Below are 26,065 nucleotides of genomic sequence, written 5' to 3' on the forward strand. Positions count from 1 at the left end.
CACAGTAAGCTCAATAAGGCTTGTATTGAGGGTACTTAGACAACGATATATATAATATATAAATATTTATAAATACTTAAATACATAGAAAACACCCATGACTCAGGAACAAATATCCATGCTCATCACACGAATAAATGCCCTTACCAGGATTTGAACCCGGGACCATCAGCTTCGCAGGCAGGGTCACTACCCACTAGGCCAAACCGGTCGTCCAACTACTTACCTACGGTACTTATTTGAACTGATCACAAAAAGGAGTTTAATGAATGGTTTTCTGTTTTGAAATACGATTTTTTTGTTATTTAACGTTTTGCCCGCAAATAATTTGCCTCTAAAGTCCCGGATAGACGTGCGAGTAAGTTCGCGAACTTACAGCTCGACGACCTTTTTCGCTCGTGTGTGAGCCTAAGTACGCGTACTTTACAAGCGAAAAAAGTCGTCGAGCCATAAGTTCGCGAACTTACTCGCCCGTCTATCAGCCACTTTAAATGTATTTGCGCAAAACCAATGTCCCTATAATATTGTTTACGATAATCGAACCAGATGTAAATATGGTCAACTAGGGAACAAATCAAACTATTTTCTCAAACCCTCCCACTGGGGGTTTGGTCACTTGTTCTATAACATATTCCATCTATTTTAGTTTATATGGTCACATGTGTTTGTCATTACAATCATAGTGTAATGTAGACTTTAATTTCCTTACTATTCAATATACTTTATGGTTCCTTAGCTACTGGTAGCACCTACATATTACATGAGACCACAGCCCAATCTAAGGGGCAGAATGTCAGAGTTCAGCGGGGTTCAACCAATTGGGCAATCGACTCACCGTGAATCGAGAAATCGCTTTTATTTATGTATTAGGTCTGTGATATGATGAATCCCTTACGTATAAGTTTTATATGAATTAACCGGCACTATAATGTAACTACGCAAAAGTGTAAGTTTTTTGGTTGAAACATTGAAGATGCATGCCTTCCGTTTGTTAGTGTTAATAAAACTACTTGTTGTAGATCATTTTCTCATTAAAAAGGGTTATTTTCACTAGATATTGAATTAAAATTTAGAACATCTCGGAGAAACAAAGCAATTTGACTTCTATTCTAATATCAGTTTATATGACTTTTTATTCAAAATGAAGTGTCAATTGCAAACAATTTTGACAAATCTCGCGTGTTTGATCGGATACTCAACCGAACACAGTCTATGACCGTAATATGATAAGATTCATATACTAGCAGTGTCTTATCCAACTTCGACATTGGTAGAATACTCAACACCTTGATGGAGCCATAACACGAAAAATTGATTGAATCTCTCATGTTACTTGATATCGAACGATATGGCATTCGGCCCCCGACTCTAGTTTGTCAATGAAAAATACCACGTACGGATGCGTGACATGCGTAAAAAAGTTACATTGTAGGTACATTTACAGCCATTTGTCGTTGAGTTAATCTTTTAATTAGTTTGTAAGTATAAAAATTGTTTGTTTTGTTGTTTATAAACGAACTTTAGCTGAAAATTTCGTATAAAATGGGCGATAGAGGTATTTCGGAGATTATATTCGCAAGTTCCGTAAGAGAGCAACGATGCCCCAATGCCGGCTGTAACACGCCGTTCCTGAATATAGTCATCATAGTGAGCTTATGATATGTATATAGATAAAGCAGTATAATTAGCTGTGCATAGGCATTATACACTCGTGTGATCCTTTTACGAAACTCACTTCGTTCGTTTCATAAACCCACTCTCGTATTTTAATGCCTTTCATTATGTAGCAGTCACATAAACCACTATTAAATATCACTCTAGCCTACTGCTAATGAAATGGGGGGAAAAGACATAGAATACGAGTACGACCTTGTTGCTAAAATAGTTTATATGCAAATACAAAGTAACCTTGCGTTAAGAAAGGTCAAGGTATTTATAATTCGCCCACTCTTGTATTCTAATTTGATACTTGAATGCCCTGGGGAGATGAAGGGATGAGGTAGGCTGTTGGGTTAGATCGTAACTTGTACTTATAGGTTATATTTCTGTGTTTTAATTAATAAATGCCGAGTTAAATTATAAAACCCTTATTCATAAAACTTAGCAAACGTCTAGTAAATTTTGTCTGTTTGTAAACAAACATGAATGTCAAAATGACAGATGGGACAAAAGATTGTCACAGATCTTGAATGTACGTAGCTTCGTCGATGCCTAAAGCGTCATTCTAGATCAGGGTGCCTAGCCAAGATGCTAATCAATCTCTATCACTCTTTTATACATTAGTGCGACACAGAGACATTAGCGTATCGTTCGTTACGGAGCCCACGATTGGCATCTTGATTAGGCACCCTGGGGAATTATCAACGGCTTGTTAGATTTGACATACGTTTATGAATAACGCTATAAGAAATGTAAATAAATATGTATAAGCTATGAATTGGAACAGAAGTGTTATCCAGACCATACGCATATCTATGATTTAAAATCAACGTAATAGTTAAAGGTATGTAGAGATAAACCACGTTCAAAATGCGGGCCCCGACGCCTACGCTCACACCTAATCTTATGACGCAAACTCGGAAAAAGTCCGTACTTTTGCTGTATTTGTGTGCGTGGTGTCTATTAGATAACGAGAAATAAGCAGGCAGTATGCATGTATGTAAACACTTTATTGTACATAAGGGACAGGTAAAGATACAATAAAAAGATAATAATGTTGGCAATGTACAAAAGCGAACTTATCCCTATAAGGGATCTTTTCCAGTCAACCTACTACTACACTTAAATCCACCTGAATATAAATCGTGATTACCTGTTATATTGTTAATCACGGTCGTGTTGTGGCTATCACAGTTTATATCCCGGTGGATTTAAGTGTAGTGAAACTAACCGTGAATTTTTCAAAACTGCAACCTTTGAGCAATTTAGAGTCAAAAGTAAAACATGAAAGACAAACGAACACTATGTACAAAAAAGTAAATTATCAGCAGGTATAGGGAGGCAGTTAGACGTAGTGCCTTAGAGAGGGGTGCCTACTTTAAATAGTGTTTTATACAATCGTTATATAATAGAGAGCTTTTCAGTCGAGTACCGTGTGTAGACAACAAAGCTTGCTGAGTTGCCTAAGTAAGGTAAGAGATTGAAAAGCTTGATTATATCACTATTGTATACAATACTCTTTCAACGAGTTTCATAGTATAATGATACTTTTTTTACTATGAAACCTAAATAATTAATGAAAATTGGGAAGTCTCTCAGTAGACAAAAATGTAGAGAGATATATGATATATTGTTTAGTTTTGTGTTTATTCTGTGCTAGACTTCTTTTATTGCATCGAACACCTACTGACATAACTTTTTTTTTTTTTTATTCCGCTACCTAAAGGTTGTCTGGAAGAGATCGCTTTTTAGCGATAAGACCGCCTGTTGTTTACCTCTTCTTTATGTGTTGTATTATTTGTACTGTTTCTGTATTGAGGTGTGCAATAAAGTATATTTGTATTGTATTGTATTGTAGAGAGATAAACGCGTGACTGCCGCCCCGTGTCCCGCGCTCGTTTAGTCTTTTCTATGGCTATGGGAGCGCGGCCGCACGTGATTGGTCAATTTTTTTTGTAGTTCACTACAGCGTATCGAAATGAATCTTATAGTTGAGCGGGAGCCCATACATGAAAAGTACGCAATTTTAGTTTTGTATACGAAATCTTAATCATTACAGTCGGCGAGTAGAAAAAATGGTTTTATAGTGCCCATTGGACTTGGCAGGAGTTAAGGCTAGGTTCTCATGGCGTTAATTTTTCCCGTATGCCGTATACGGGAGATCATCGAATACCGTAGTGAAAGCAAAATTTGTATGTCAACTTTCAATATGTTAACCATTTGGACGGCGTCTGTGCGGGAAAGCCGCCTATCCCTAAAAGGGAACTATACAAAATAAAGCTATATAATGTTGACTTTTCTATCGGGCTCTGAGAGCCTGCCGCGAAAATAGAAAATTCGTTATCTATCTCTCTCTCACTCGATCAACCAAGAGTGATAGAGAGGCAGATGGGCCAAAATACTTTTTAATGTTTTAAAACTTGCCCCTTTTCAAATTCAATTTCAAATTGAGAAAATACACTAATTAGGCCTTCAAATCTACAAAGATTCAGCAAATTTGAATATTTACCTCCGGCATCTGTCGATCTCATTTCTAGAAAACTTATTACTTATTATAGAATAAAAAGTGTCCAATGTTCACGTGCTGTGTGCAATTTCATGGAGACTGGCCAGCTTGGTCAGCCGTGAAAGCAGTAAACCTGTGTGCACACTATACGTATATGAGTAGTAGACATTGACATATTCGAATCCGAATATGGATAGGGACCGTGCGCGTTGGAGAGTCTGCCATCGTGTTTTCTTGTGCATAGTAGGTTCTGCCATCTTGTGGTCTACATCGGAACAATAAACATCACATTTACGCCACGCGCCAAAAATCTGACGGCTCCTGTGCTGCCTCCTACAGTTCATGCACGCTCCCTATAGGTATACAGCTCGCATAGATGGTCGGTGGTCTATGGACCGGTGTTCCAATGGTCGCAAGTTCAAGTCCTGCCAGAGGTGTAATTTTTAAATTTTTCTTTTATTTTAAAGATTAATAGTGACGCTCGTAGACGTTACTGCTTGGTGAAAAAAATTAGTCACGTTAATTTATTTATATGTAACATTTAAGTAATAAACTACGACAAAAACAGATTCCTTCAATTATTTTTTTAAATTAAGCCTAACTAAAATAAACTTGAAGGAACTGTCATAGGGATCATCATTCGATATGTGAAATAAAAAAAAATTGCTGATTGGATGTCGATGTACTGTATGAAAGAGTTTTTTTTTCGCGATTTCGGGGTAGGTCCCATAGTGAAAATTGCTCAGTCTGACCTATATATTATTTACTTAGCAAAATTTGCCTGATGGTTGAAAAAATACCCCGATCATGAGCGATGCTATAGATAAACAGGCTTTTACAAATCGTCTTGATGAAAACAGATGAAATTACGTAGTTGTTTCAATTAATTGTTATGATTATGACGAAAGTGCATAAGCCACTACGTATGCTACCTCTACAGATGCCGAAAGAGATTCCATTGCACCAAATTACCCTTGTCTTATCTTACCTGACGGCGGCTTATTTTCACCACAACCCTTTCTAATTTAGACTTTATCGTTGGTTGACAAGGTCTATTTTAGAAGAAGCATTGACTCCGTCAGGTCTTCACTTGTCTTTGAGTCACTTGACAAGCGTCGGTCGAGTCGTGATTTACTCGTGTTTTAATTTCGTAAGCTCGTATCCCAGCAGTTAATCCAGTAAAGACCTTATTATGTTTTAATTAGAGATTATAGTTGAAGAAAACGAAGAAGCTGTATACGAGATAATGAAGATGATCGCCAAGCGTAGGTGATTTCGTTAGTACAATAAGAAAGGGTCTGAATAAGTAAATGCGTTAAATAAAGGCTAATATTGCTATGAAAGTTAATGTCTAGGGATAAAAATAACTGGCGAACGATTATGTGGCTCGTTAGGCAATATTGGAGGAAATTAGGAGAATAAATGTTGATTGTGGATTATGTAAGAATCCTTTGAGATTTCGTTATTTTTCTTTTCATTTGTACTATAGTAGTAGTAGTAATAAATCAATTATCCCATTAAGGGATCTCTTCCAGCTAACTGGGCCACTGAAAGAGATAAATAAAGAAATACTTATAGTCAACATACATATGTACAGTCTAAAGATTTAATTTGTGACCAATTTCGTACCTTGTGACATTGACAATAGTATGAAGTATGAGGTCTCTAGCGACTTTCATGTTGTTTGTCACTGTGAAAAGGTTCGATGGATCACAAATTAAATCTTTTGACTGTACCATCAGCCGTAAAAGAGCATGGCGACTTAATATTTTTATTAATATTTGTCAAATCTAACCTTTAATTTCATCAATAAACAAAAACAAGTATAATAACAAAACTTATAAACTATTACTATAATTAAATTTACTAAATAATAATAAAAATTATACTCACCTATCTTAGGTCCCCTAGATCTGAGGGCCTACCGCGAACCACCTTCGACGTGTTGCCTCCCTTTCACACTTACGTACGAATATACAAGAGCGACAGAGAGGCAACGTGGCTCGCGGTAGGTTCTCTAACCTCTGCGGAAGGGTGCCCATAAAGGGCCCTCCACACTCGTACGCGAATCGAGGCGCGAAGCCGCGAACGCGAGTGTGGAAGGCCCTCGCGTCGATTTCGCAGATTGTTCACGCCTTCGCGCCTTATTCCCCGTTTTTGGTCGGTATTTGGACCGCGTAAATGAATTGCTTGTATTTTATATAGGTGATACTTCTAGCGCAGGTTCCGGCTTGCTTACTAAAGTTATACAATATGTACGGGGTGATTCATAAGTTGTGATCAGAAATGTGTGTTTCTTACTCTGTACGCTTAGTATAAACACTTGTTTGTAAGATAAGAACAGTACAAAATCGGTAAATATATTTTTTATTAATCTATAATTTTTTTATTTAAATTTTCTTAGTTTCATGGCTACCCTACTTTTTACATAAAACTGTCACGGTCTCATAACATATTAATCAAATGATTAAATTCAACCCCTTTGTATTTGCTGGCTGGAAAAGAAAAAATAATTTACATTGACAGTGACAAATTTCATAAGTCCTAACATTTCATAACAAGTAGGGTGACCATGGATGTTGATAAATAGGGATCTATTTTTTAAGTAATTGATAATCAATTAAGGAGCTAATTAATTGTGATTTTATCTAGCATGCCGCGTTAGTTTAAGGAAGTTTTACTGGGAGATGTGGTAACAATTTTTTTTTTGTTAAAAATTTTGTACAGCCAGCGGAGGAAATGCATGGCTACTTTATGAATGACTTCCTTTTCTAATGTGTCTATGCAATTTTGCAGGTCGGCTTGTGCTGTAGGTACTTTTGTGTGTAACTAAATCGAGTTATACTTGGACTTTAGGTGATTTTGAATTGGCTCTGTAATTCTATTTATTTATTTAACCTTTATTGCACAATACAAAAAGTACAAATGGCGGACTTAATGTCTTAAGGCTCTATTGAACTTTTTAGAAATGTTAATATTGTTGGTTTTCCATGTAGGTATGTAATAAAAAAAACCGGGCAAGTTCGAGTTGGACTCGCGCACGAAGGGTTCCGTACCGTTATTTATAAAAACGGCAAAAAAATTATGTTTGTTGTATGGGAGCCCCCCTTAAGTATTTATTTTATTCTGTTTTTAGTATTTGTTGTTATAGCGGCAACAGAAATACATCATCTGTAAAAATTTCAACTGTCTAGCTATCACGGTTCATGAGATACAGCCTGGTGACAGACGGACTGATGGACGGACGGACAGCGAAGTCTCAGTAATAGGGTCCCGTTTGACCCTTTGGGTACGGAACCCTAATAAAATAAATATTCCAAACATTTAGGTACCTTAAGTAGCCAAGATACTCGTATTAGGTACTTGAATATTCTAGACCATCGAATAGGTATAAACCGAAAAAGCGCTCTTTTCGCGTTTAATTATCAAATATTGCGTGTTCCATGGCAGCAAACTTAAGAAAACGAGCCAATTTTCTTTTAGGTACTTACCATTTGGAAGCCCTAACCCTAAATGATACTAACACTAAAAATCAATGGGAAAGAAAATTGACTATCGAATTTCTTAGCGTAACAATTTGATTTTAAGTATAACAATGAAGTTAATTTCTTCGAAAAATTTACGAGCATACTGGGGAAGAAATTTTGCTATGGAATTTCCACACAAAATTACGCCAATTTTCTCTGGTGCTCATTTTAGAAGTGAATAGGCTGAAAGAGTTTAAAAATTCCGCAATTATGCATTTGTTTAATGCTTTATTATTCGAAAGAAGCTAAGAAAACATTAGTTCAGCAGTCACTTCACCAGTTTCACCATATATAGACATTAACTTTGCATATTTAAGCATTCATTTTTAAGCTCCATTCATCCTTCCAGCATAATATTTCCTCTGCCTTGTTGATGTAGGTACTAATCTACTCGTAACTGCTCTGAAATCTACTCAATATACTTTCCTTTACACTCAAAACTTGCTTGAAATTGGCACCATTGACACCTGTCAAAACAACCCTTAACTTTTGACAACCGGAAATCGGGCTCGGAAAACAAAGATGGCGGCCAACTAGGTCAGTTGCACAGCGGAATTAATCACGGCGAGGGCTGGCAAGCGTGTCGAGGGGTCCGGTAAGGTGTGTTTAAGTGTAGGTAATTATGTGAGTTTTGTGTTTGTATGTGAATTTATGGGTTGTAAGGTAATTAAGATGTAATTTGTCCTGATTTTTTATTTTTATCTACACACATATCATAAACCCTCTATGATGCCTTCAAAAACCGTAAATAATGGCCAACATTACGATAAACTGTTTTGTTACAACAAATTTCTTATCTGTGATAATGTATGTAGTTATTGCTTCATAACTACATCAAAATCGATTTGGTTATGCATTCAAATTTGGAACATCTCTGAAAAAAAAAGCCATTCGATTTGACCTCTATTCTAATATCAGTCGAGATGCCTTTTTGTTCGAAATGAAATGTCAATTGCATACAATTTTGACATATCTCGCATGTTAGTTGGTATCGAATGATACGGAAATAGGCCACAGCTCTAGTTTGTCTCTGAATTAAAAAAATAAAACTACATGCGTGAAAAAAGTTTTTGTTTACCGCCATTTGACCTACAGTTTATCTTTGAATTAGTTTCAAGTATGAAATTAATATGTTTTGTTGTTTTTAAGGTAACTATAGCAAAAATTTCGTGTAAAATAAGCGATAAAAATATGTTGGTGACGACACCACATATCCACGGAGGCCGTAATTTGGGTTGGTGAATATTTCATAGAAAGTTTATAATATGTGTGTAGATAAAATAGTGTATGTAACTGTACATAATTAGGCATTAAAACACTGGTGTGATCTTTTTAAGAAACTTTAATTATTATGTAGCAGTCACATAAACTACTATTGGGTATCGTCAATAATAAAATGCCATGTATTGAAAAATACCATTGCAAGTATTTTTGTAGGAAAGTCACTGCTGCCATAAAAATAGGATTGAATATTGTAAGCCTTTGTAAGGCAGGATATGGAGAACATGGCTCATTTACCTAAGACCTTTGTAGAACCCATAACCATACAATAATTTATTTTTAATTTTTAATTTTGATTTTTGAATCTCCACTATTGGTGGTATATGTCGATTGCCATATACTATATACTTATATCTAGTAAAAACAGGATACTAAATTGCTGCCTGCATGTCAACAATCACGAAGAGAATCTAGTACTTACCTTTGTTACATATTTGCTGTGACTTATTTTTCAAATCGCTTACCTTCTTACTAATCCTAAAAAAACATAATGAGAATCCATCTGAGTATTGAAAAAGATTTTCAGGTACACATTTGCATATCAATCATATGAATATATTAGATTAACTATACAACCCTATTTGATTTGGCGAAGCCTTGTGTGTAGGTAAAATGCAGTATTTTGTATGAGAAAAATTGCGTAAACGTGAACCACCTACTAATTGATTACTTTGAAATTTCATAAATACTTTATAATCCAAGTAATAATTATTGTTGTATCAGAGAGACGGGTACAAATTACATTCGTTTACAAATGATATTTATTTATTATTTTATCAAACCGTGTCCCTTTTAACAACATCATTAAGCATCACAAGTGACAACCCTGACGGTCCTCTGTTGTCTCTGGACTTAAGACCATAGAGAAATAGAATTACGCCTGTCACAACGTTGCTGGCAGGTTGTAAATTACATTTGGACAGGTGGCCGTTGCCAGTGTTGCCAAGGTAGGGGTTTAGTGGACCTGCTAAATAAACAATGTGGCGAATTTAATTAACTGTTTAGCACAATTAAGTCTTATCTTATTTATTAACGGTTGGTGTGACCAATTGGGAAATATTTTAATTAGCATGTTTGTTTTGCATATAGTTAAAGCTTTTTAACGAATTGATAGAGTGATTGACATTTGAAACGAGATAGTCTGACCAAGCTAACTCTGCATGCCATTTGCAATGACAAAGTGCGGCATTAAATATAAATATACATTACTATCAAATTTCTATGAAAATATAACGTTTATGATTGTTCTTTTCAAATCAATGCAAAGTAAGCTTGGACGGATTCTATCGGTACTGAAGCCTAGTCTGAGAATGAATCTCTGAAGGTCCACCCCGAAAAGCGAAAATCGCAATTTCGTTATTTAGCACATTCGCGCGAATACGAAAGAGCGATAGAAAGGCAGAAGACGTAGGCCCCTGGAACTGTTTGAAACAGAACTTTACGAAATATAAGTTTAGAAACAAAGTCCTTTTTACCATAGTGATTGATTATTATATATTGGTTACTCAAAAGTTCTACAAATAATTGCGTTTGTCTTTAATGTCCGGCTTAAGCTTACTCTTATGATATAACCGCCCACGCGGCAATACATTAAAAAATTTGATGTATGTCCTAAAACGAAGCAATTTTAAATCAAATAACGTAACCAGCTTTTACTTTCATTCATTTCTTGCAAATTTCAATCACAAATTTCGACCAAAAACCATGATAACCTCAAAACACTGTTATTACAAGTCTAAATTGATTCTCCTGTTTCTCCTGCTCGTTAGCGCGCGCATGACGTCACAGGTCACAGACTATGAAATTAATGACTCATTTGACAGCGCCGTTTCGTGCTCGGTGCGTTCCGATTCGCCGTAATATAATCTGCGGCACACGCTCGGAATAGTTAGTACGGTCGCCAAATCTCAAAAGCCCTCTAGAAACACGATTTAATTGACTCGGCTCGGCCTTACCCACAACCGGTATCAATGTGTTCGGACAGTTCTCCTGATCACCGTACATGCGGTAGTAAAGCGGAAAAATGGTGGAGGGGATAGTAATGACGTCACAAAGATGGCGGCCGGACCTATTCTTTTTGGCGGTGTATCTCGAAAACCACTTAACCGATTTTAATCATCGAGGTGTCAAATAATAGCTTATATTATGGAGATTATTTCCTTTTTACAAACATTTACGTGAAACCTATAGGAAAAAAAATAATCACAAAAAACAGTTTTTTTATAAAATTATTATTTTTTATTTTGTAAAAATCTCCGTAAATATTAGCATTTCGCAAATTTTGTTTAATATAAAACATATTGCTTCATTATCAAGGAATATAATGAGCCTTAAAACATACAGATCGAGTAATAAACAATGAAGCTACACTCATTTAGTTGCGCATGGGTAACGATAACTGGCTTTTACCGGTCGAAACTGTGGTGACTGTTACGATACGTATTGAATGGAATTTATAGAGTATCGGTTTTAATTACTGAAATTATAATGACAATTATAAAAACCAGACACAATAATGTTACCTTACTTCGACGTTTAGTCTCTTTTTTCGTCTTAATCATAGGTAGGTACATATTTCTTTTTACTTAAAAATTTTATACAGGGTGAACTTTTAACCACCAGTCATACTCTGCGCAGCAACTTTATAGGTCATACTGAACAACTTTTACTATTAGTAGTCCCCAAGCCGCTCCGAGGCCAGATTTAATTGACTCAGCTCGGCCTTACCCACAACCGGTATCAATGTGTTCGGGCGTTTCTCCTGATCACCGTACATGCGGTAGTAAAGCGGAAAAATGGTGGGAGGGGATAGTAATGACGTCACAAAGATGGCGTCCGGACCTATTCTTTTTGGCGGTGTATCTCGAAAACCACTTAACCGATTGTATTCATCGAGGTGTCAACTAATAGCTTATATTATGGAGATTATTTCCTTTTTACAAACATTTACGTGAAACCTATAGGAAAATAATAATCACAAAAAACATTTCTTTTTATACATTTGGTTGGTAGGTTTGTCTTATGTTTTAAAGCAGTAAAATCTTTCAAGTCGAAACACAGTATAAATATACATTTTGTTGTCTAATCTAAAAGTATGATGTTCATTGTTTAAGACTGATTAGTGATTACTGAATTAAATAACATGCTATTTGTTATTTTTGTTTTATTTTTTAAATCAGGTATTAATTTATTCACTATGTATCACTATACAGGCAAAATGTGTATCATAGTTGGTCTGTAAGTACTTACTACTTGTGTCGAATATAGGTATAAGATGAAATTTTAACCACCAGCCATACTCTGCGCAGTGACTTTACAGGTCATACTGAACAACTTTTATTATGGGACCAATGCCGAATCACGCAAGAAAATTTGGATCTTGAATGACACCCACTGGCTGTGCCCTACCACACAAAGCGAGATGACATTCACAATGCCCATACCTCTCTTTTGGACGTAGTTTAAGGACGTACCCGGGTCCATGACGCATGCTCGCCACACCGCTGCTTAAAATAAGCTGACGCACCGTAAATTGAACTCCGTAAAAATCGCAAAAAATATTACACGGAGATCTTATGGCAGACACCGTACCGGTGACGTAAAAGACGCAACTATTTTGCGAACAAAAAAGATTCGCGTGAAGCACGTCACTGCGATTCCGTACCGTCACCGTTTTTTAAACAGCGGTGTGGGGAGCATGCGTCAAAAACGGTACGCATACGACGCGTCACTGCGATTCCGTATCGTGACCGTTTTTCAAGCTGCGGTCTGGTCGCACCTTGTATTGTATTGTATTGTATTGTATTGTATTCGGGCGATTTTTCCGCAACTCGATGACTTGCCCCTATTTTGCGTGATATGTTGGGGGTGGGCTAGTCCTGCCAGCCCAGCTCCTCGAGGAATCCTATCAAACCTTTGATGTTGAGTAGGACCTCGGGGAGGTCTCTCGGAGATCCGAGATGTTTAGCCCTGTATGGAGTCACTCCGCTGCATTCCAGCACCACGTGAGAGGCTGTTTCTTCTGTCTCCATGCAACCTCGGCACAGGGGACTGTCTGTGACACCTGTTGTGAAAAGATGTTTGTTAAATAGTCCATGACCTGTTATGACACTGGTTACCATACTCAGTCGGACCTTCCCTAGTTGCAGGAGCGCCCTTGTGAGTTTTCCGTTGATGCCAGGCATGGCTTCTTTTGCCTGTCTGCATCCAGTCTGGTTCAGCCAGTGTTCTGTGTGTAGTTTCCCTGTACGTGCCAGCAGCATTGAGCGTACCTTGCTAAATGGTATCGGAAGAATCGGTTCCGGACCAATCGCCCCCGCATTCGATCCTTGCCTGGCAAGCTCGTCCACAGCATCGTTACCTCGGGATCCACTGTGTCCCTTGATCCATTGTAGGGTGATCTTGTTATTATGACATACCTCCATTAGTCGTTCGTGGCATTCGTGTATAAGTTTGGATGTAGTTACATCCAAACTTATACACATACAAACATATGGCTATTTAGAGCCATTAAGACTGCTCTACTGTCGAAGAGTATGCGGATGGAGGATCCTACTACCTTCCTTGCAGTGATGGCAGCCGCCGCGTTTATGATGCCCATGCACTCAGCTTGGAATACCGAGTTATGGGCTCCTAGCGGAGTGGTGATCGACATGTTCAGGTCTTCTGAGAAGGTTCCAGAGCCCGATCCGCTGTCTGTTTTGGACCCATCAGTGAAGATTCTCAGCTCCCGGGGATTGAGTCCTTCATGATTGTCGTCCTCATATAACTGTATTTTGTACCTTTTATCGAAGATAGCTTGTTTGTGAATCCGGTCCGTGCCTGACCTAAGCACTGGAAACCTTCATACACCTTTTCCAGGCATTTTGTGTGAAGAGCTCCTGTGATGTCAGACCATATCTTGAGGGTTCGCAACCTTACCGCTGAGAGACTGGCCTCTTGCTGTATGTGTAGGTGCAGCGGTGGAAGGTTTAGCATGACCTCCATGGCTGCAGTCGGGGTAGACCTCGTGCAGCCAGTGGTGGCCGCGCATGCGAGCCTTTGAAGTCTTTGTAGTTTGTCTCGTACGTTGCCTAGGTTTGTTCTTGGCCACCAAACCAGAGCACCGTAACAGAGTAAGGGGCGGATTATCGTCTTATAGAGCCAGTGGGTAATTTTCGGGTTGAGTCCCCACCTCTTACCAATCATCCTTCTGCACTGCCAGAAGACAACTCCCGCCTTGTCTATCCGTTTGTTGATGTAGTTGTTCCAATTGAGTTTATTGTCGAGAGTTAGTCCTAAGTACTTAACTTCATCGGACAGCTGTAGCTCAGTTTGGAAAAGTGTTGGTCTGGTAAAGTTGGTCGCACCTTTATATGGGACAGTCAAAATTTTTTTCGCGATTTCGGAATTGGTCCCATAGTAAAAGTTGTTAAGTATGACCTATAAAGTCGCTGCGCAGAGTATGACTGGTGGTTAAAAGTTCACCCTGTATAAAATTTTTAAGTAAAAAGAAATATGTACCTACCTATGATTAAGACGAAAAAAGAGACTAAACGTCGAAGTAAGGTAACATTATTGTGTCTGGTTTTTATAATTTTAATTATAATTTCAGTAATTAAAACCGATACTCTATAAATTCCATTCAATACGTATCGTAACAGTCACCACAGTTTCGACCGGTAAAAGCCAGTTATCGTTACCCATGCGCAAATAAATGAGTGTAGCTTCATTGTTTATTACTCGATCTGTATGTTTTAAGGCTCATTATATTCCTTGATAATGAAGCAATATGTTTTATATTAAACAAAATTTGCGAAATGCTAATATTTACGGAGATTTTTACAAAATAAAAAATAATAATTTTATAAAAAAACTGTTTTTTGTGATTATTTTTTTTCCTATAGGTTTCACGTAAATGTTTGTAGAAAAGGAAATAATCTCCATAATATAAGCTATTATTTGACACCTCGATGATTAAAATCGGTTAAGTGGTTTTCGAGATACATCGCCAAAAAGAATAGGTCCGGCCGCCATCTTTGTGACGTCATTACTATCCCCTCCACCATTTTTCCGCTTTACTACCGCATGTACGGTGATCAGGAGAACTGTCCGAACACATTGATACCGGTTGTGGGTAAGGCCGAGCTGAGTCAATTAAATCTGGCCTCTGAGCGGCTTGGCGACCGTACTAAGTAATGAGTTCGCGTAAAACGGAATGTAAATATATTTTTGCAGTCCGTATTGTAAATATGAGTTTTGTTACGATATTTTTAGTGGATTTGTTATTTTTATGGAGCGTACGTTTTTGAGATTCACTATTGTAAACGTGTAATCCAGGTAATCGTACACGTAAACGCTTACTCTTTTACATTAGAGAGGGTTAGTATCGTTTCGTCTAAAAAGCAGCTGGTCTATGTAGCATCTGGTCTAAAAAGCAGCTCGTCTATATTGCATCTGGTCTAAAAAGCAGGTGGTCTAAAAATCAAATCGTCTAAATAACAGCTCGTCTATGTAGCATCTGGTCTAAAAAGCAGCTCGTCTACGTAGCATGTTGTCTAAAAAACAGCTCGTCTATGTAGCATCTGGTCTAAAAAGCAGCTCGTCTATGTAGCAACTGGTCTAAATAGCCACTGTTCTAAAAGTACCTCCTCCTGCTCAGCCTATATACCTACGTCCCACTGCTGGGCAAGTGGGCACAGGCCTCCTCTCATGCATGAGAGGGTTTGGGCAATAGTCCCCACGCTTGCCCAGAGCGGATTGGGGACTTCACATACACCTTTGAATTTCTTCGCAGAAGTATGCAGGTTTCCTCACGATGTTTTCCTTCACCGAAAAGCAACTGGTAAGTATCAATGATATTTCGTACATAAGCTCCGAAAAGTTAGAAACTAGGTTTGAACCCGAGGCCTCCGGATTGAAAGTCTAGCGTACTACTGCCACGCCACTAGTGCTCGACAAAAAGTACATTTTATAATTACTAAGTGTTTTAAAACGCTGATGATGTAATTAGCAAGCAGTCTTAAAGTAACCAAGTCCACTCTGTATCCAATAAATCAATCTGTTTGCAATTCATATTGAAACTCCTTTACATCGGAAACATACTGGCCACTTTAGACTACATACTGATTCCGTATTTGATTAGATTAATGACAACTACATTCTATTATGTGCTGTTTTCCTGCGATAATGCAATATTATTTTATGGTTATGTGAAATAGTTAACATAAATTATGAATCCCGGACCGAGTAGTGGAGAGCATACACAGCAGGAACTGGTATTTATAGAGAGCCAGAGAGGAGGTAAATCGCTATTACATGACGGCTATAGATACAATTTGAATAAAACTAATAAAGACAGCACTACACTATGGCGTTGCGTAAACCGTGCCGACTGTAGTGCATCTATAAAATTAGGCCCGCAGCGAAACAATGTGAGGACACCCCCAACTCCACATTCCTGCCGAAGAAACAAATTTAGAAATGAAGTAGATTTGATAATTGATTCCTGTAAAAAAGAAGTATGTAAGAATTATGCCCCCGTTAAACAGATTTTTGAAGAACAAATAACTAAATTGAATTTACATGAAAAGTCAAAAGAAAAATAATAGAAATGGATATGTATGTGTCGAAAAAAGATACACTAAATAGAAAACGAAGAAAATTTCTAAATTTACAAAAAACCAACCCCCTAAATTTAAATGACGTCGAAGTACCTGAAATTTTGGCCACAGACTTTTTGGTATGGTGTGATGGAGACAATAATGACAAAATATTAGTATTTTGTACCAAAAAAAGTCAAAATACAATAAAAAACATTAAGGGCAAACAGTTTTTCGGAGACTCCACCTTCAAAAGAGTTCCCAAACCCTTCAAACAACTTTTCACGTTACAATTGGATATTGGAAGTAACGAAAACCATACGAATATTGTTCCAGTTGTCTATGCCCTCCTCCCTGACAAAACAAAAAGAACATATATCAGATTGTTTGAGGCACTTAAGAGCCCTTAATCCTTGGAGCGTTCTCCGATTTCACGAAATAACGCTCGATAGATGGCGTTGGCGCTCGGTACGCGAGCGCCGGCAACGCGACGCGCGTTTCAATGCAGACTAGAATAATCTTGATAGTTTTCAATATAATTTCAAGCAACATTAATTTTAGTGTCATATGATATCATATGGGCACTCTTTATTTTATTGTATATGGACAGTAGTTTTTTTTTATGTACACTACTACTAAGTGTACAGACTACAGAGTGTACTATAACCCTTGCTCTTTATGTCTCTTTCACACCAATGGAAAATGAAGAAGTTACTAAATGACTGCAGGTATAAATAAAGTATATTAGTGCGATAGAGAGACAGATAGTGTTTCGTTGTCGTATCGTAAACGATTGGCATGTTGGCCACACACTTGCTTAGTGCCTAGCCAAAATACCAATCGTTTGCGTATATTAGTGCGATAGAGAGAGAGTAGTGTTTCGTTGTCGTATCGTAAACGATTGGCATGTGGGCTACGCACCCATGATACCTAGCCAAGAAGCCAATCGATTGCGCATATTAGTGCGATAGAGAGACAGATAGTGTTTCCTTGTCGTATCGTAAACGTTTGGCATGTTGGCTACGCACCCAAGCTGCCCAGCCAAGATGCCAATCGTTTGTGCATATTAGTACGAGAGAGAGACAGATAGTGTTTCGTTGTCGTATCGATTGGCATGGTGGCTACGCACCCATGCTGCGTAGTCAAGATGCCAATCGTTTGCGCACATTAGTGCTATAGAGTTTCAGTGTTATTTGAAATCACGTTAGGGTTTGTATTATTATTTTTGACCCGAATGAAGTCCATCCAGGTTCTTATGATGGAGTCAGGAGTTGGTCACCAGAACTCCTAATCTACTCATTATAATTCCATCGTGCTTGGGCTCAAAAGATTTGCCCTGACGAACACCATCGATCTAGATGAGGTCCAGGGTCTCATGACGGAGTCAGGAGTTGGTCACCAGAACTCCCCAGAACTCCTAATCTACTCATCATAACTCCATCGAGTTTGGGCTCAATAGATTTACCCTGATGAGCACCATCAATCTAGATGAAGTCCAGGGTCTCATGATGGAGTCAGGAGTAGGTCACTAGAACTCCTAATCTACTCATTATAATTCCATCGTATTCGAGCTCAATAGATTTGCCCTGACGAGTACCATCGATCTAAATGAAGTCCAGGGTCTCATGATGGAGTCAGGAGTTGGTCACCAGAACTCCTAATCTACTCATTATAATTCCATCGTGTTTGGGCTCAAAAGATTTGCCCTGACGAGTACCATCGATCTAGATGAAGTCCAGGGTCTCATGATGGAGTCAGGAGTTGGTCACCATAATTCCTAATCTACTCATCATAACTCCATCGTGTTTGGGCTCAATAGATTTGCCCTCACGAGCACCATCAATCTAGATGATGTTCAAGGTCTCATGATGGAGTCAGGAGTTGGTCAGTAGAACTCCTAATCTACTCATTATAATTCCATCGTGTTTGGGCTCAAAAGATTTGCCCTGACGAGTACCATCGATCTAGATGAAGTCCAGGGTCTCATGATGGAGTCAGGAGTTGGTCACCATAATTCCTAATTTACTCATCATAACTCCATCGTGTTTGGGCTCAATAGATTTGCCCTCACGAGCACCATCAATCTAGATGATGTTCAGGGTCTCATGATGGAGTCAGGAGTTGGTCACTAGAACTCCTAATCTACTCATTATAATCCCATCGTGTTTGGGCTCAAAAGATTTGCCCTGACGAGTACCATCGATCTAGATGAAGTCCAGGGTCCTCTCCTGACTCCATGAGAACTTGCACTTCATCCGGGTCAAAAATAATAATGCAAACCCTAACGTAATTTCAAGTGAAAATGCGTTTTTCAGAAAATCGCAGCCAAATAACACTAGACCTTACTCATTGTGTTGTGTTCCTGCCGGTGAGTAAGGTTGCCGGAGCTCAACGCGGGGTGGGAGGGGGTTAGGGTCGGCAACGAGCATGTAACTCCTCTGGAGTTGCAGGCGTACATATGCGGGCCGTATGCTTGTTTGCCACCGACTTAGTATTAAAAAAAAAGTAACACTGAAAATCCATCAATAAGCGAGTCTGTTAGGCATACTGTAAAAAATGAACTTTTATTAAGATTTTCTAATCGCAGTATATAGCACTTCTCGGAACTCCGTAGCTGATTACGATCGCAACGAATGCCTGACAATCGAGCACAGGTCCGTCCTCTAAGCGCGCTCCGCGCGGACTGAGAGCGGGGCGTCGCTGATGCGTGATTTATACGTGTTTTAAAAAAATATAAATTTACGGCAATGTAGGTCCCATAGTTACGATTTTTTTTTTATAGGTTAACATAAAGTTACAGTTTGCTATAATATTATTTTTAAAGCAAAATATGCGTACAATTTGCGGAAATAAAATATAATAAAACCCTGTTTTCGCCAAAAAAATGAAGAAAACTCGGAAGGTATTTTATCAGTTTTTTCAAATGAATCTTCGATTGTTAATCATTCCAGCCCCTCGTACGAGATATGTTGAATCAAATTGTAGTCATTCATGTACCAAATGATTCTTGTTTATAGCAAAATTGAGAACCGAAACGCCACATCTCACTGCAAAATTTGGAAAAGACTCCCAAAAAACCTCATTAAAAAAGAGGTTTAAAAGAGAAAATGCAAATTTGAACTGTTGGAGCCCCTAGTTTAGGAAACGATTATTTAAGTACGTTATCAGTTTTTGAATAAATACTAATAGTTACGTCGTAATCTTGAATGAAAAAGGAAGCATTTTACAAAATACGCTCGTCTGTAGGAATAAGGACTCTTAAAAGAGAATTATCGCTTGACATAGACTTTTTCAAATGTGACTACGAAGTAGGCCAATACAAAGCGTTCAGAATGGTATTCCCTCAAGCTAAGTTGACTGGATGCTACTTCCATTTTAACAAAAATGTATGGGATAAGGGTGAAGAAATGAATCTCACATCAACAAAGGAAGGACGCCACGCTGTCAGATTGACCGCGAATTTACCATTGATTCCCACCGCTTGTATAGCCGACGCTTGGATTAATATTATACAAATAACACCTGATACGGACGAAATGCGGGATTTCCATTGGTATGTAAACAAGCAATGGCTTTCATTACCCATGATAAGCTGTGCCAAGGAAAGACATCGCACGACGAACAGTGTCGAAGCTTGGCATAGAAGATTGAATAGTCGAGTGGCCCGAAAGCCCACATTTGTTTATTTCTTGCAAAAAATACGCGAAGAATCCAAAATCCAAGACATTAAACTGTGTAAAAACATTTTCAACGTCAACAACAGAAAAAAGGTTGATATAAAATTCGACACTGAATATACTAAGCTGTTGACTGCGTTGGAGGAGGGTTTGATTACGCCATTTGACTTTCTGGAGAAGGTTACAGAAGTGAAAAAGTATTTAAAAATATACAAACGATAGGAACGGGATAGGTGATGCAAGAATATGAGAAATGCCACATTAGGAGCAAGAAAGTTTTTAGTTTAATAAGAAGCATTCTTTAGTTTAAAAAACGCATTTTCTCTTTGATAACAAGCATTTTAGTCCAATAGTTTAATTAAGAATAAAATGTTATTTTCACCTACAGCCTGGCGTATTATTCTTATTTACCTTACTACAGTCGCCATCAGTCGCAAATACTTCTGAGCAGCGTTAACCCATTCATTGCCGACGCTTCATATTTTTAATCATCACAGTGCCGCCTCCTTCCACGCGACGACGCGAATTCGCGTCCTCGGTATCACGTTTAGGCATAGACAGGACGCGAATTCGCGTCTTCGGCACTGAATGGGTTAACGCTGCAACCGGGCGACGATGTATATAATATATATTGACGAACACAAACACAGAAAACATCCATGACTCAGGTACAAATATCTGTGATACTTACACAAATATATACCCTCACCGGGATTCGAACCCGGGATCTCCGCTTAGCAGGCAGAGTCACTACCAACTAAGCTACGCAGGCCGTCAAAGTTATTTCTAAGTTTCAACTTACGCACTAAAAAAACACTTTTCATATTAAAATCAGTAGGTATTATTTATTATACACCGAGGCCCTGAGGAACCCAAAAGATTTTAACAGCGTACTTCAGATGATATTGATATTACTATTAATTAATGCCTTTATTGATAATAAATATGTACACTGTACAGCAAACTAACTACTTAAATCTAGAAATATTAACTAGCTTAAATCTAGAAAATTAAATAAAAACTTTAATTAATGTTATATCCAATTAAGTATTTTAACAAAATATTGTTTAGAACCAAACTAATTAATAAAGCTAAGCATGTCCATGTGAACAAATCATTAGATGAATGAAAGAAAGACAATACTATCCCTAGGCGAGAAACACGTCCCAATAAGCGGTTTCTGTAGCCTGTGGACGCCTGTGACGTCAGAAACACAATTTAGACAAAATGCATTGTAGACTACTTGCATTAAAGACGAATAGCGTTTTAGACAAGTTGCGTCTTAGACGAGAGGTATTTTTAGACCAGTTGCTTCTTAGGCGAAAAGCATTTTAGACCAGTTGCCATGGGCGTTTTAGACAAATTGGTTTTTAGACCACCTGTTTTTTAGACCAGATGCAATATAGACGAGCTGCTTTTTAGACCAGATGCTACATAGACCAGCTGCTTTTTAGACGAAACGATACTAACCCATTAGAGATTAAATAATGAATTGAAATTATAAATTATTTATTCCAGCTACTTTTTCAAAAACGGATTTTGATCACTGAATGTCCAGTCTTGAAGCCAGGGTTATAATATCCAAGTTTTAATAGATTCAAGTTGAATTGTATAACAAAGTGGGGACAAAGTCATACTCGTTACATGATAATGTCATAACAAATGCCCTTCAGAGTTAGTTTGGTTCGACACTAGCTATGTCGAAACATCAAAATTCAGAAACAAACCAACGAAAGTACCTAATGTTGACACAACTGTTGTGTTCAATCTCATTGGTCCAGAATCCTTTACAGCTGATATAAATTGTATATGCAGTTATCCCAGTATTATCTGTATGTACACACGGGAGCCGGAAACCCACGCTCATTGGCAGACAAGTCACGTGCGAAGGCCGTCTGATATCATAGACAATAGGTCTGAAATGATAATAAAAGATTATGTGCATATGGACTGCGTGGTGTCAGGATAATCTGTTTAATATAAATGTAAGATCTGTATCAGCAAAAAAGGCGTTCATAGTCTGGAACAGGAGACCAATTCATACTTTCATCGTGAAATCAAAACAATATCTAAATGATATCATTCCATTCGTCCGTGTGTCTCGCACGCGCCAATACATGTACGGACAAGTACTAGCGAATAATAACCAAATAGATGTCAGAATGTGAGATTGAATTGGCCTCCAGTTATTGAACAATTAACGATTGACTTACGCTAGTTGGCTAAGATGGGATAGGCTAGAGAAAATAGTTAGTAAGTATATAGGAACCAAATCCCGAAGGTAATATAAAAAAAATTGGTTTTAAAAAACATAAAATTTTAACTTTTGTCTCAAATTTACCATAAGTATGTATATTTCATTCATTAACGTCGTACATATACTCGTACAATACAATTTTCAATTCTAAGCTATCCAAGATATTATGTATGACTACTGAACAATGGACACAATTGTCGGAATGTCCCCCTGATGATGTCATGATTTATCACTATCACCCTACAATTGAATTAATACCTAGCAAAAGGCGTTCCCGTAATCGTTCACGTATCTTGACCAGTTTCAACCAAGGTGACTAAACAAAGAACGGTCGTTCACTGCACCTACCACCCGTTCCTTGGGCGGAGGCAGCCCCCCCTCCCCCTGCCTGTAAATTTTACATACGATGTAGGCCCCTAGGCCTCTGGCCTCTGGCTTAGCCCCTCCCTTGTTTACTGGAGCCCATGGAGGAATCTGGTCTTCAACAGAAGGATATGATGTCAGCATTGAGGGACCGACTGAAGAAGTTCACTGGCTGGCTACGCTAGTATGTATCGGATTTTAACCTATAAAACATCGCATCAATAAATACAAGGTAATTAAAACATGAACTAAAATTAGAAACCTACTCCCAACTATTTTACACAAGTCTATTCTCGGATGCGTTAATGTCTACAAGGGGCGTATTCAATCTTCAATCGTATTGTTTCGTATTTGGCTCTCTAATGATCTGATCACCATCTCACATCTGACCACAGCCCGCGTAGCCAATATTCCAATCGTTAACGCTCCATAGCGAACGAAAAGTAACTGTCACTGTCGCACTAATATGGAAGAGTGGTAGAGAGACTTCTTTTTTTTTTTATACTTCGTCGGTGGCAAACAAGCATACGGCCTGCCTGATGGTAAGCAGTATCCGTAGCCTATGTACGCCTGCAACTCTAGAGGAGTTACATGCGCGTTGCCGACCTTAACCCCCTCCCACCCTCGTTGAGCTCTGGCAACCTTACTCACCGCCAGGAACACAACACTATGAGTAGGGTCTAGTGTTATTTGGCTGCGATTTTCTGTAAGGTGGAGGTACTTCCTCAGTTGGGCTCTGCTCTAGAGACTACGCTAGCGTTAACGATTGGCATTTTGGCTACGCGGGCTATGGTCGTACTTTAATTAGTGGTCGTTGCATGCAGGCACAGAACAGGTTCACACAATTACGTTAATCAACATGCCTTCAAAATACTTATTAGATACATTTTTTAGTTAACCTACTCGTAAAATTATTCATTCATTTGTAGTAACTTAAGACAGTTGCGCCAGCTTTGCGTCGAGTAGCTGCCATAGAGATGACTAGACGCCGACGACGCTCGGGACTCTCGGGAGACGCTAGTGTGGGGTGGCCTTTAACCCTGTATAAAAGGTTAACTCCGAGTTAGTTTACGAACCCTGGAACGCGCAAGAGGCCCCTAAGTATTATTATTATTTTGACACTGTTAACTGACAATTCGTACAGGTAAATCATAAACCTTATTCTAAAGATACAGGTCCACCAAAGGTCAGTCAAATGTTATGCTTCTACATTAGGTATGTGGTTATCCTTGTGTAGGTCGCAGGCGCACGTTAGATAGAACTATGAGTAAGTAATCCTCGTATCATCTCAAACATCAATGAGTCATTGACTATAACTGTGTTAAGTAATGAGTTCCGTATGTTTACACTGTTCACTCTATGTATCACTGTGGCGCCACCCAGCGGATGGACTCATAAGTTATCTGACAGTCGACGGCTGTCAAATAGCAGAAGATGTCGTCGCATGAAAGTTCACAATTTCCCCTAGCTGTGTGTTGTCGTCGCTTATTACCCCCACTACGAACTTCAAAGATACTTAACATAGTTACTTGTAGGGCCAAAGTATAATTATGCATAGCATTTGCAGTAACAAAGTGTGACCATGTCATAATAAATATCAAATTGACGTATATAATAGTTTATTCGTGGCAAAAATATACAGATAAAAAGCGGTACAAAAAAAAAACTTACACGTAACATTACAACGCATAACATTACATTACATGACACATTAACCACAAAATGGTCCCAACTCAGCATGGTGTTAGATTGGATGGGCCTACGCGGGTCATGACATTCTCACTTTGTTCTACATGAAAGTGGGTCCAATGTTAGCTTAGAATCAGATAGAATCTAGTTATGGTAGCATGGTTTTGACAAAATTACAAGTCATATATGAAGCATATTGTAAAAAATACTCGACTATAAAAGTTAAAGCATGTAATTATGTATAAGCTGCCGGCAAATTTCTTGAAAACGTGACCTTGCCTTTAAGTTCGTTTAATCCTATTATCATTTGCGCGACAGAGATGGAAATACAGTACAACAGTGTAACAACAACGGTGTACCCTTGTACTGTATTTCCATCTCTGTCGCACAAATAATGATAAAATTAAACGAACTTAAAGTTAAACGAACGTTAAAATAATGATAAAATTAAACGAACTTAAAGTTAAAGTTAAACGAACTTAAAGTCAAACTCACATTTCATCGGAAATCGGGAAGTGGGTCAAATTTAGCGTCCAGGATTTGACCCACATTAACAAACTAACATAGTAACAGGGCAAGTTAAATAAAAGCTTGTAAAAATAACCTTCTTCTTTAAAAATATGGCCTCCATCATATCTATGATGATTTTGCCAATGTCAAGTGTCGTTGCTCAGTAGTAACTTTTAAGTGTGCGCGTAGAGCATGACGTTGTTCGGTAGTTGCTTTTAGTAGAAAAATAACTGGACTAAAGCCACGATAGATTGTCGGGTTGATTTAAACATGATTAAGTGCGTTTCATGATTAGTTTTTCATTAGTTGTACACTTCCCCGATAGATATTACATTTTAAACAACATTAATGAGCAAAACACAAATAATATTCTCGAGACGTCTTCGCCATCTTGAATCTCAACGACAAATAAAATTTACCTAAGTGCCTAATAATCAAAGTAGTGACATTTGTGACAGTAATCATTCTCGTCAAGTTTGAATCTGCCTGAGGATATGTCATAATGATAGTTTAATCGATCTGACGATAGTTACAAATGAAAGTCGTTAAGTTCCTCGGCGCTATCTCATAAATCTTCAGTTGGCGACAGAAAGAGAATAAAAAGGTTTCCCACAAAAGCTCCAGAGGATAGTAATTAGCAATGACAAAGAGCGCGCCACTACTCTATAAGATATAACATTGTAGTTATTTTGGCTACTAGCTACAGGCCGCGACTTCCGGCCCGATTCGAAGAATGATTAAGACACGTTTAAGATCTTGGAAAGATCAAAGATCGATAACTAAATGACATGTCAAAATTGACGTTTATTTCGATTCCGCTGTGATCCCAATAAGATCTATCTACGATAAATCTAACGTCAAAGTGGTATTGGTTGCCCGAATCGAGCTGCTTCTGTCAATTATCGTATAATACAAACGATACCTAAATGAGAACTTATCTAAACCAGAACTTATCGTTATCGTATTTCATTATTCGAATCGGGCCGTTCGGCTGCTGCGTAAAATGATGATTTCCG

General features: G+C 38.1%; 2 protein-coding genes across 5 annotated transcripts in view; both read left to right on the plus strand.

The window, feature by feature from the left end:
• Nucleotides 1–26,065, plus strand: part of LOC133522611 (syntaxin-binding protein 5) — a 458,488-nt gene that overhangs the window by 10,228 nt on the left and 422,195 nt on the right. The gene's annotated exons all lie outside the window — the stretch shown is intronic.
• On the plus strand, nucleotides 15,744–20,818 carry LOC133522565 (uncharacterized). The gene is made up of 4 exons (XM_061857913.1): nucleotides 15,744–16,547; nucleotides 16,775–16,955; nucleotides 19,800–20,106; nucleotides 20,728–20,818. The coding sequence occupies exons 1-4, from the start codon at nucleotides 16,185–16,187 to the stop codon at nucleotides 20,816–20,818; spliced, it is 942 nt and encodes a 313-aa protein (XP_061713897.1). The 5' UTR covers nucleotides 15,744–16,184.

The sequence above is a fragment of the Cydia pomonella genome, chromosome 11, assembly GCF_033807575.1.
Source record: "Cydia pomonella isolate Wapato2018A chromosome 11, ilCydPomo1, whole genome shotgun sequence".
Classification (NCBI taxonomy): Eukaryota; Metazoa; Arthropoda; class Insecta; order Lepidoptera; family Tortricidae; genus Cydia; species Cydia pomonella.